The sequence below is a fragment of the Melanerpes formicivorus genome, unplaced genomic scaffold, assembly GCF_026170545.1.
Source record: "Melanerpes formicivorus ecotype bairdi unplaced genomic scaffold, bMelFor1.0.p_v2 SCAF_99, whole genome shotgun sequence".
Taxonomy (NCBI): Eukaryota; Metazoa; Chordata; class Aves; order Piciformes; family Picidae; genus Melanerpes; species Melanerpes formicivorus.
This window is the reverse complement of record NW_027142451.1, coordinates 1,449,726-1,462,189: the sequence shown is the minus strand read 5'-3', so window position 1 is coordinate 1,462,189 and position 12,464 is coordinate 1,449,726. Positions and strand designations below refer to the sequence as shown.

At 47.3% G+C, this 12,464-nt stretch overlaps 1 protein-coding gene across 3 annotated transcripts; it reads left to right on the top strand.

The window, feature by feature from the left end:
• The first annotated feature begins 659 nt into the window (after positions 1-659).
• HCCS (holocytochrome c synthase) lies at positions 660-10,274 on the top strand. Of its 3 annotated transcripts, none has more exons than XM_068166299.1 (7): positions 660-746; positions 1,238-1,387; positions 2,035-2,171; positions 3,200-3,348; positions 4,465-4,584; positions 5,344-5,430; positions 6,828-10,274. In XM_068166299.1, exons 2-7 carry the CDS (start codon positions 1,273-1,275, stop codon positions 7,024-7,026), a joined length of 807 nt encoding a protein of 268 aa, XP_068022400.1. In that variant the 5' UTR covers positions 660-746; positions 1,238-1,272; the 3' UTR covers positions 7,027-10,274. The 3 variants fall into 3 exon arrangements, with proteins under 3 accessions (XP_068022400.1, XP_068022403.1, XP_068022402.1); XM_068166302.1 differs by lacking the exon at positions 660-746 and adding an exon at positions 907-926; XM_068166301.1 differs by lacking the exon at positions 660-746 and adding an exon at positions 1,048-1,141.
• Positions 10,275-12,464: the final 2,190 nt, after the last annotated feature.

The following is a 12,464-nucleotide window of genomic DNA, read 5'->3' as shown; positions in this document are numbered from 1 at the left end:
CATGCTCCGCACCGGCGCATTCCAGCGTTGTGCGCAGCATTTCAGGGGTATGGTTAAACTGCATCCCCTGGCTCCGGTGCAAGGCAGCGTTCGTAGCAGGTCTTACAAGAGCTGCAGTAATTCTCTGCAGTAGTTGATGTTTTAAAAGCTATCCTAAGGAACCTTAATATCCCTGTAGGTTTAATGCACCGTTACACGGCTGTTTAAGGATGCTGGTACAGCCCGGATTTTGTCTGCCCTTTATAGAACAAAGCCGTGATCTGCAGTTGCAAGGCATAGTGATTTCACAAACGCGGCAGGTAGCTCATGCGCCGGCAGCGGTGCGGGCAGTGAACGTGAGCCTCGGTGCATACAGCTGTCTGCTGGTTAATTCTGCTAGGCTGCGGTTCTCTTCGATGTGCCATACATAACGGCGGCAGCCCCTGCCCCGCCGCAGGGGCAGGCGGACGGAGCCAGCCGCCCCGTTTGGTCGCCGGGCCGCTGAACGCCGCCGCCAGCAGGTGGCTCTGCGTCCTACTGTGGACGGTCTGCAGGAGCAGCCCCGGGCGCGGGCTGCCTGCAGAACAGCGCCCACTGGCGGCCGTGAGCCTGCCTTCCGCGCACCGCCGCACCGTCGCCACACACGGCGGAGCCCGGGCGGCGGGCGCAGGCGCGGGGCGGGGCTGAGAGGCCGCGCTCTCGCGAGGCAGGGCGCGCAGCGGCGTCCTGCGGTTGGGGCCGGGCGCGGGGGCGCGGGCCGCGCGGAGGTGAGGAGGGGAGCGGCGGGAGCTGCTCGGGGCGCGCGGCGGCTGTTGGGGACGCGTGTTGCGGGAGGGCGCGCGCCCGGGGCGGGGCCGGGCCGGGCCGGCTGAGAGCGAGGGGCGGGCCTGACCTTGCCGGCGACTGGCGGCGGCGGCGGTCACGGAGTGCGGGGCGGGGCGGCGCCGGTACGCGAGGCGCGTCCCGATGGCGGAGGGATGCGCAGGGGTGTCTCTGCCTCGGGCGGGCCTGGGCGGGCGGTCCGGGCGGTCCGTTGGGCGGCTGTTGCCGACGGGAGGACGTCCCGCGCGCACCTGTCCCGCGCGCGCCGGTGCGCCGTTAGGCCTGGCGGGCGCCGCGGGGTTGCGTTTGGGCTGGACGTCTTTCCCTGTGCCGTTGGAAGGTGTGATGCGGGAACGCGGCTGCCCTTGCGCTCGCCCTCACAAGTAACCCGTGGGGTTGGGTGTGTCAACCAGCTTGCCTTTTTTTTCCTGTGTAGAAACCTGACCTACAGAGACCTGGCGCCGGGGAGCCATGGGTCTGTCCGCGTCCTCCCCGGCCGCTGGAGCCCAGTCGCCGAGTCCATCGAAGCAGCACCACACAGCGTCTCCGCCTTCAGAGTGCCCTATGCATCAACGGAAAACGAGCGGTAGTTACTCTTCAACTCGCACCAAATAAACTCCTTACATAAAAAAATACAAGTGGAAAATACTTGGGGAAAAAAAAAAGTAACAATTCTGCAAGTAAAAGGTTTTAGGAAAAATCCCTTTCGAGTAACTTCACAAACAAACCCGAGTTGATTATTGAGCAGAACTGCGTGCAAGCTGCTTTGTAGAGACACTAGGTGTTTGCTGTAGAACCTGTGGGTTGCTTCTGACTCGCATTTTACAGGGGTCAGGAAGGTGGAGGAGCAACCACGTGCTAGCTGGAAGCAAGTGGTTGTCACTAGAGAACATGCATCTGGAAAAGGGCAGCGGAGACTGGAATAAAGTGAACACAGCTCTTCTGCTGACAGTCAACACATGTTGGATTAGTACTGCTGTGGAGATCTTGAGTGCAGACAGTTCAGTAGAGGGGCCAGGATGGGGTGAGGAATGAGCATTCAAAGACTAGATATGAAGCTTGGAACTGTGATGCTTGAGCCTACAGTGCAGAAACAAGCAGATAAAACTTGCAAAGCTCAGAAGAAAAAGTTAAATACCAGTTTGTCTGTAAATGAGCACTCAATAAAATGGTTTGCATTTCTCATGTCTTTTAGAGTTTCCTTTTTGTATCCGTTTTCTTCCTGTATTTCAGGTTGTCCCATGCACATGAAGGCTCCTGAGAGCACAGGTGATGTACCTGCGCATCAAGACAGAGCCTATGAATTCGTGGCCTGCCCGGTGAACTCTGCTGCAGCTCAGGGGAAAGATGACATCGATCCGAGCAATATGGTAATAACTTCTGCTTGTTTCAGATGTCTTCTTCACTCTTGTTTCTTCTGAAGCACTGTCCCCACAATGTCAATAGTGGTGCTGTTCAAGGCAAATGGCCACTCTGAATTTCTCTCTTTCTGTTCTGTTTCTTACTTCTAAATTTTTACTACTGCTCTTCCTCGTTTTGTGTGCGAATGTCTGGATAAAAAGTTCCATCTCACTTCATATTCTTTGTTTTCAAACGTAAATCTTCTCGATAACAGCCAATTCTCCAGTTTGTAAATATCTTTTGCTGTCTGTTTCCCTGTGTGAGCCACATGCATCGTCTCGGTGTCACATTAGGGAGTTTTTGATTCTGTAGAATAGCAGTATGAGTGAGTTCTGATTCAGTTCTCTCCAAGATTTCTTCTGATCTACAACAAACACTTTTCTTTCAAAAGCTGAAGTTTTAGGTAAAGGGGTTTCTTTAGTCTTCAGATGACAAACTTAGGCCAAGAATTCTACTGCAAAAGAGAAAGATCATTTTGGTGGGCTTAAGGCTGAACTTCTTGATCGTGGTGGGTAGTTGGTTGATTGTGCTCTGATTTTTCTCACAGAATTGTTAGGGTTGGAAGTGACCTCAAGGATCATCCAGTTCCAGCTCCCTTGCCATAGGCAGGGACACCTTACACTGGATCAGGTTGCTCGGAGGCACATCCAGCCTGGCCTTAAAAACCTCCAGGGATGGGGCTTGTGCTGTCCCCCTGGGCAACCTGTTCAAGTGTCTCACCACACTCATGGTGAAGAACTTCTGAACATCTAATCTAAATCTCCCCTCCTCTAGTGGGATCCATTCTCCCCCATCCTATCACTACCTGACACCCTAAAAAGTCCCTCCACAGCTTTCTTGTAGCTCCCTTCAGATACTGGAAGGCCACAGTTAGATCTCCTTGGAGCCTTCTCTTCTCCAGACTGAATAGCCCCAACTCTCTCAGCCTGTCCTCAAACACCGTACCATAAACAATTTGCCATACTCTAGTTTCTCATTGTTTCTCCTTGCTTTCTAGATGCCTCCTCCTAATCAGCAGCCATCCCCAGATCAACCATTTCCTTTGTCAACTGTTAGAGAAGAATCCTCTATTCCTAGAGCACATTCTGACAAGAAATGGGTTTACCCATCAGAGCAGATGTTCTGGAATGCTATGCTAAGGAAAGGGTAAGTACACTCGAGTATCAGCAGCAATCTGCCAGCCTGCCATTCATCGAGTAATCCACTGATATTATTTAGGAATTTGTGAACCCAAAGCAGTAAATAATTAACTAAAAATGACTGGGTTTAAAATACTGGGTTTATAAACAGCTTTATTTTAAAGAGTGAGCTGGTCTCAAAGTGATCAGCAAGCAGGTAGGGAATGCCCGGCAAGACTGTGACTCCTCCAGTGATCAACAAGCAGGTGGGGAATGCCCGGCAAGACTGTGACTCCTCCAGTGATCAACAAGCAGGGAGGGAATGTCAGGCAGCTGCTGCTAGCTCAGAAAATGTTGTTGAAAGGCAGTGCAATGCATAGGCATAGATAAGCCTCATATAATTGGCAGCTTTCAAACTCAACTTCCTACCAACTGATACTAAGAATTCTGTGATTGTCAGAACATCTAACTCGACTTTGCAAAATTGATTTGCACATTTGCTTGACAAATATTTTCAGACCTCACCAAAATTCAGCATAGGCAAGATCCAGCTGTGGCCTATAAAGGCTTCTGGGCTGCTGTTCTCTCATTCTGTTGTAATTCTGTGTCATTCTCAAACAGATGCAGTTTAGGGGCAGGTGCTATTAAAACAGCAGCCGTTCTTTGTTCCACTTGTCGGCAATCTATTGAACACAAAGGCTTTGATCCTGTCAACAGTTAAGTGCCTGCTGGAAAGGTAGCACCTGTGCAGTCACAGAGCAGGTCAGTGATGTGTAAGACATTTCTAAGTGTATGGAAAACGTGTTGAACGCTGGACTTCCCTGCCTTGGGAATGCCAGGGGGATTTGTCTGAAGCATTTCTACAGGAACTGTGAATGTGGTGGTGTTTATACACTGATCCAGTTAAGGTGCTCATTCAGAATGTGTGGATCTCTGTGAAGATGACTTTGATAAGTACCCTTTAACACAGAAAATGAAGCTCTCAAGACGCTTAAGCATATGAGCCAGCAGTTTCCATACTGACACTGTGTATTTGCATAGAACCATCAATCTTTCGACTGAAAGGCCCATCAGGTGAACTTGAGGAAGGTGCAGTTGTTGTGCTGTAATGCTTTTGAACTGTTTGCTAATTCTTACTTTCTAGGTGGAGGTGGAAAGATGATGACATAACAGGTGAAGACATGACTAACATTATCAAGATTCACAACCAAAACAACGAGCAAGCGTGGAAGGAGATTTTAAAGTGGGAAGCCCTTCATGCTGTGTATGTACACATGGATCAAAAAGCAAATCCCTTGGGTTAGGCTCAGCTTTTGTAATACTTTGACAATAGAATGCCTCTTTGGTTCTTGTGGAAATACTTTGGTGCTGATGCAGGCCTTGTAGGAGCCTGCATTTTGATTAACCTGCAGGAAGATTATCCAGAAGATCTTAACTAAAGCTGGAGAATTATTATGCTGATAAAACTGATGAGTGTTTTGGTAGTGTGTGTATAGTGTGGGGTTTGAGAAGTGAGCTTCTTACTCTATCTGTTTGGGACTTTCTGAATGGAAGTATTTATGTTATAGAAATGACACCAGGTGTGAATTTAGATTACAAGTGGACTAGTATAAAATAGTTGCTTTCTATGTCAGTGTAGACCCTGTTCACAGAAGATAGAAACTAGTTAAGCATTCTGTATGTAGAAATCATTCTCTGACATTCTGTGGTCTTTGTTACACAGTAGTTTGGATGACACTTTTCTGCTCTTTAATCTGTTAGATCTGTGGGTTGGGTTGGCTGAGAACTACTCTATTGATAAGGTAGAACAGCAGTGTGACCCATAGCAAAGGTCCTTTGTCATACCACCAGTTAAGTGCTGTCGGAAACTGGTGGACTTCTAAAACCTTGGAACAAAAAAACAAAGCTGGTTTAGTTGTGTGTTTTTTCTCCCTATTGCTAAACCAAATCACCACAGTGGTTTACACTTTAAGACTCTCCTAAAAAAGGTAAAAACTCTTTTCTTTCTCAATTGTGTGCACAGGGAGTGTCCATGTGGGCCATCACTGATGCGGTTCGGAGGCAAAGCAAAGGAGTATTCCCCAAGAGCCAGAATACGTTCCTGGATGGGGTAGGTGGCCAGGAAAGGTCTTCCAGTGAGGTGGGGGTAGGGAGATCATAGTATCAGTCAGGGTTGGAAGGGACCACAAAGATCATCTAGTTCCAACCCCCCTGCCATGGGCAGGGACACCCCACACTAGATCAGCCTGGCCAGAACCTCATCCAGCCTGGTCTTAAACACCTCCAGGGATGGGGCCCCAACCACCTCTCTGGACAACCCATTCCAGGGCTTCACCACTCTCATGGGGAAGAACTTCCTCCTCACCTCCAGCCTGAATCTCCCCACCTCCAGCTTCATTCCATTCCCCCTAGTCCTATCACTACCTGAGATCCTGAGCAGTCCCTCCCCAGCCCTCTTGTAGCCCCCTTCAAATACTGGAAGGCCACAATGAGGTCACCTTGGAGCCTTCTCTTGTCCAAACTGAACAGCCCCAACTCCTTCAGTCTGTCCTCATAGGAGAGGTGCTCCAGCCCTCTGCTCATCCTCGTGGCCCTTCTCTGGACATCTTCCAGCATGTCCATAACCCTCTTGTAATAGGGGCTCCAGAACTGGAGGCAGTACTCCAGGTGGGGTCTCAGCAGAGCTGAGCAGAGGGGGAGAATCACCTCCCTTGCCCTGCTGGCCACACTTCTCTTGATGCAGCCCAGGATCTGATTAGCTTTGCGGGCTGCAGGTGCACACTGAGAGCTCCTGGTGAGCTTCTTGTCCACCAGCACCCCCAAGTCTCTCTCCTCAGGGCTGCTTTCCAGCCAGTCACTGCCCAGCCTGAATTTGTGTCTGGGATTGCCTCCACCCAGATGGAGGACCCTGCCCTTGGTCTTGTTGAACCTCATGAGGTTGGCTTGTGCCCACCTCTCCAGCCTGTCATGATCCCTCTGGATGGCCTCCCTTCCCTCCAGCTGTCTGCTGCACCACACAGCTTGGTGTCATCAGCAAACTTGCTGAGGGTGCACTCAATGCCACTGTCCATGTCACCCACAAAGATGTTGAACAAGCCTGGTCCCAGAACTGATCCCTGAGGGACTCCTCTTGTCCCTGGCCTCCACTGGGACATGGAGCCATTGACAGCCACTCTTTGGTTGTGGCCATCAAGCTAGTTCTTTATCCATCCAGTGGTCCAGCCATCACACCCATGTGTCACCAGCCTAGAGACCAGGATGTGGTGCGGGACAGTGTCGAAGGCTTTGCTCAGGGCCAGGTAAACGACAGCAGTTGCTCGCCCCTCAGCTATTAATGTGTATAAATAGATGTGTATAAAAAGGTGGTGTAGGATTAATGTTAAGATGCTTAAGAACTGGAATTACCAGGAGACAGAAGCACTAGTGGGAATGTTGTGCCAGTGCCTCTGCCAGGTGTGCAATACCCATCGAGATACCTACTTACATGGTCTGTTCCCCGTCTTCCAGGTACGAGCTCCCCTTTGACAGGCACGACTGGATCGTTGACCGGTGTGGCAAAGAAGTGCGCTATGTCATCGATTACTACGATGGTGGAGCAGTAGACAAGAACTACCAGTTCACTATCCTGGATGTGCGCCCTGCCTTGGACTCTCTCTCGGCGGTATGGGACAGAATGAAGGTAGCTTGGTGGCGGTGGACTTCGTAACTGCTCCTGTGGTGTGTAGTCAAAAAGCAAACCATTTTCCTCCTAGGCTGAAGATAAGCGAATGCTAGAACTTGAAACAGAGGCTTACTGCCACTGTCATTGTTTTCATCATCACCAGTATTCTTGAAGAGTGGGAAGGGAGGCTGGGGACATCTGTTGTAAAGTACATTGCTGCTCAGTGGTGTTTTTGAGTATAATAATAAAAGTTACAGTAGCAAATCCACGTATCTTAATTTTCTTAAGAGCCTGGAAATCTTTTCTTAGTTTCTCACAGATTCTGTGTAAGCTTGCCACCTTCTCTTTTCTTGACTCCTGTAGGGGGCCTACAAGAAAGTTGGTGATGGACTTCTTAGGGCGTCAGGTAGTAATAGGATTGGGGGGAATGGATCTAAGCTAGAGGAGGGGAGATTGGGGTTAGATGTTAGGGAGAAGTTCTTCCCCATGAGGGTGGTGAGACACTGGAACAGGTTGCCCAGGGAGGTAGTGGAAGCCTCATCCCTGGAGGTTTTGAAGGCCAGGCTGGATGTGGCTCTGGGCAACCTGATCTAGTGGAAAGTGTCCCTGCCAATGGCAGGGGGCTGAAACTAGATGATCCTTGAGGTCCCTTCCAACCCTGACAGTTCTCAGTGCTGCACCAAAGACAACAGGGTTCTGATTCTGACTGGAGTTTTGACTGTTATTTAAATAATGAAAACTGGAAATTTCATGGACAGTTTTAAGTAGTTACAGTATTTGTAGACTTAGATGATGAATAAGAAGCAAAACATCTGTCCTATTTAAAATGTTATGGCTTATTAACTGTATAAACCTATGTATTTGTTTTCACATGGGCACTTTACCTGTTCAAATACATGCTTCCTCAGAAAACTTGAGTCAAATTTATTCTGTTAAGTATAGTGTAGGATGAGTAATTTTAGAAGTGTGTTAGGTTGAATAGGAGAATATACTGGTGCTGGACTAAGATTCATTTATTCCTGGTTACAATATGGATGTTTGGTTTTGAGGACGATGCCCAAGAAGGGGCTGACAAGGCTTTGATTGGATTCAGAAGGTTTTCTTTGTGATAGACAGTTGCCAAGTGTAGTTAGTGAGTTGGAGAGAAGACAAAAGTGTGTTCTGAGTTTTGCTGTGACATACCACCTCTCCCAACCCAGGACACTGGGTTATCACTATGTTGAATTGCCAGGGAGGGAACCAGTTCTCACTGGGCAGTTCAAAAGCCCATAGAGTTGTGGCCCCATCCCTGGAAATATTCAACGTGAAGTTTGACAAGGCTGTGGGCAACCTGATGTAGTTGAGGATGCCCCTACTGACTGCACGGGGGGTCGGACTGGATGATCTTTGGCGGTCCCTTCCAGCCCAGACCATTCTATGATTCTATGCTACTGATGCCTTAATTTGCAGTTTGTCTTTGAACAAAAGAACATCTGTTAGAAGCAGGAAATGAGTGCCAGCTACTTTTAAAACAACATTTCCAAAGGGACATAAATTTGATACTTACTGGCTCTTTATTTGAGTATTTAAAAGCTAGGGTTTTTTCTGAGGTAAGGAAACTATTAGTATTTCCATATCTTCAATGAATGTCTCATGCGATGCATTCAGGACAGAATTTAGCCTTACGTGAAGGAGCTGTCGAGCAGTGCATCTGCATTGTGCATCTTGGCTTCATCAGCTTTGCCAGAGGGTATTTTTTATAGAGAATAGAAAACTGGACCTGCACAAGGCTGGCTGACTCCACAGCCATACACGTTGTTGCACAGTGACTGCAATAAGGCATATTACAGATGTGTGTAGAGCTTGGCTAAAAAGCTACCAGAAGTGCCAAGAAGTAAAGTGGCTATCAGCGTTTGCTAAGTGATGCACGTTAATGCTGCGTGGCTTAAAGATTTGGTTAATGTCTGTGCTTAGTTAAGGAAACTTGTTCTTAAGTCTTGCACTGCAGTATCTGAAAGGGGCCTACAGGAAGGCTGGGGAAGGACTTCTCAGGATCTCAGGTAGTGATAGGACTAGGGGGAATGGAATGAAGCTGGAGGTGGGGAGATTCAGGCTAGATGTGAGGAGGAAGTTCTTCCCCATGAGAGTGGTGAAACCCTGGAATGTGTTGTCCAGGGAGGTGGTCGAGGCCCCGTCCCTGGAGGTGTTTAAGCCCAGGCTGGATGAGGCTCTGGCCAGCCTGATCTAGTGTGGGGTGTCCCTGCCCATGGCAGGGGGGTTGGAACTAGATGATCCTTGTGGTCCCTTCCAACCCTGAATGAAACTATGAAACTATGAAACTTCAAAGTGGTGTGGCTTGGTGAATTTCAGGTGCCACATACCCCTGAATTCAATTTGTTTCTGCCTTCAATGTGTGTTGCTCTTGAGAATGAGTCCTGTATGCAGAACACTTGGAAGTAGTAATGAGGTATCACACTGTAGCTTCTCAAGTGGGAGAAACTTCATAACCTCAGCTGTACATTCAGATCCTGGAAGTGGTTGTTTTTAACTGACACTGCGGACTTTTGTTTGTTTGTTTTAATACCTGAGGGGAAAGTTCCTCTGTGTTTCACTCAAGTAACTTCCCATTTAATACAAAAACTTCAGGAAGCCTCCATACTTCAAGGTACTAAGGGAGGTGAGCGGCTCCCACTTCAGAAGTGCCTGTCCTGCACGGTGGGAATAAATACTACCCACAAGTCCAGAATCCTAATGAAACCATTTTCCTGGCTCTCTCCACTTTCCTCATTCCCTTTCTACATTTTAGTGATTTATATAGATTTAAATTAAAAAGAGTTTGGGGGCAAAAACCCAAAAACAACCCACAAAAAACTCCCATCTGTGATGGCAATGTTTGCATGAAGTACAGAAGGGTGTGTGTGAAGCTTGTCTTGCCATGAAAGAGCTGCAGTAAAGGCAACCTTACTGCTTCTTTGAATTCTTTTTGTGTGTGTACATGTTTGGTTTACACATTTGGTAATGTGATACATGCAGAATTCTGTCTTTCTCACCACTAAATGTGGGCAAGGTACACCAAGGTAGGGAGTGCTTCAGAAGCTTCAAAAGGAGTTTGCTGTGTTGACTTCAGAGGCGTGATGTTGAGTGCATGATGGAAACTGTCACTGCTGCTAAACCTGGTGAGAGGTGCCACATGGCATTTCATGTATTTACCATCTCCCATCGCATTCCATCTTGCACAGGTTGACAATTGTTCCTTTCTGTGCTGATGCTGATGAAATGTACCACCTTGCATCCAATAAAAACACTTTTCTTAACTTTGGTATTTGGTGATCATATTTTTTAGCTGTAGGAATTACTAAGATCTGTTTACTAAGGTATGTTTACTAAGATCTCATATGTCATACGAAATTATTAGAGCCTGTTACAACCAATCACCTCTTTGAACGGTACTAACTCACTAGCGTGTCCTTCTGGGATGCCTGGAACTCCTGCCTATGTAGAGTCATCTTCTGGCATTTTGCCCTTGCATTGTGCTAGCAGGGAGCATGTGAGAGGAGCTGTAGCTCTTCTGTCACCCTTTACTTAATTATTTGTATTTTTTTCCTTCTCCCCTAGAAAGAACTTTGCTCTTCCATTTTATACTATGGCAATAGCCCTAGCTTCAATCACTCTGACAACTTTTCAGCTAAGCCCTAGAATTTCTGCCCTGCTTAGATGTAGAAGAAAGAGATGTCTTGCTGCTCAGAAAGTCTTTGTGTCTATTGATGATTATTGCTATTTTTTCTATAATCATAGAATCAATAAGGCTGGAAAAGACCTCAAAGATCATCGAGTCCAACCTGTCACCCAAGACCTCCTGACTACTAAACCATGGCACCAAGTGCCACATCCAGTTACCATTTTGGAATGATGTGTGAAATGAGACAACAATGCTGTCTAATGTTTACATAATGTATTTACTATCAGGACTCAAATGTGCTTTGTAAATAATTCCTTAAATTCTAAACTATGAATATTGTTCTGGCTCCAAGAGGTGTGAGAGTAGCAAAGGATCTCTCAGTGGTCCAGAAATGATCACAAATAGGCTGTCGTTTTATACCACCTTATTTTGTCCGTTCAACTCTTGCGTCCGAGTTTTGGGGGCATAATAGCTGCTGTGGAGGCACAGATGCTAAGGCTGCTGTAGCTCAGTAGCTAAAGATGAGTGGAACTGGTAAACCAAGGAGCACTGGTAGCTACAAACAACACAAGTCTGCAGATTTGTAGCATGGGTACATAGTTCTACAACTGGAGTCTGAATGAATCCACTTTTCAAAGGATAATGTAAATTTATTGCATACTTATTAGGCCTCACTAAAAATTGAAAAGAATAGATAGTTTCCTTTGCTGACATTTCAGTTTGGACCACGACCTCTCTTACAAACTAGAAACCATCACATTTGGTTTTGACAACTATGACCCCCCCCTCCCCCCCTTAAAGACTTCAGTCAGGACTTTCGGTTTTTCCAAGGTTTTGCCAATTTCCTGGTAACTACAGGAAGTTTTATCTGTTTTTTTCCAGCATGCTACTGCTCTTGCATCCAGCTTGTGAAGACTGCCCCCATAAACCTCTTGTCTGTAGAGATAGCTAATGCTTTAACTGATCATTAGTAGACTTTCAAAACGAGTTTTCCATCTGGCAAAAGATTGAGTGACTTAGGGGCATTGACTTTGAGCAGTTTGATGCACAGAGGATAAATGTAAGTGCCTTTAAAAAGCAATGCAAGACCACATCCCTTGAAAAGCTTGCTTCTAAAATACTTAACAGGAATGGAAAAGATTTTTCCTGATTTTTTTCTTGAAAGAAAGCTTTTTTTTTTTGTAGATCACTGAGAATCCCTTAGCTCACTTTCAAAACCTGACGTGTAAAGCCTCATATAAAAAACGTTGAATTTAACCTTAGAATCAACCATTCAAATCACAGATTTTCATAACTCCAGGGGTTGCCTATCCTGTTTTCTTTGAAGTTTTGCCATTCTGGAGTTGCTTTCTACAGGTTTTTGTGCTGCTTTCTCGTTGCCATCTTTTGTACAAGCTACATTTTGGGGTCGGAGTGGCTGGAGAGCTCCCAAACAGAGAGGGACCTGGGTGTGCTGATCGACAGCCACCTGAATATGAGCCAGCAGTGTGCCCAGGTGGCCAGGAGGGCCAATGGCATCCTGGCCTGCATTAGGAATGGTGTGGCCAGCAGGAGCAGGGAGGTCATAGTGCCCCTGTACTCTGCTTTGGTTAGGCCGCACCTTGAGTCCTGTGTCCAGTTCTGGGCCCCTCAGTTTAAGTAGGACATCGAAACACTTGAACGTGTCCAGAGAAGGGCAACAAGGCTGGGGAGAGGCCTTGAACACAATCCCTGTGAGGAGAGGCTGAGGGAGCTGGGATTGTTTAGCCTGGAGAAGAGGAGGCTCAGGGGTGACCTCATTGCCCTCTACAACTACCTGAGCGGTGGTTGTAGCCAGGAAGGGGTT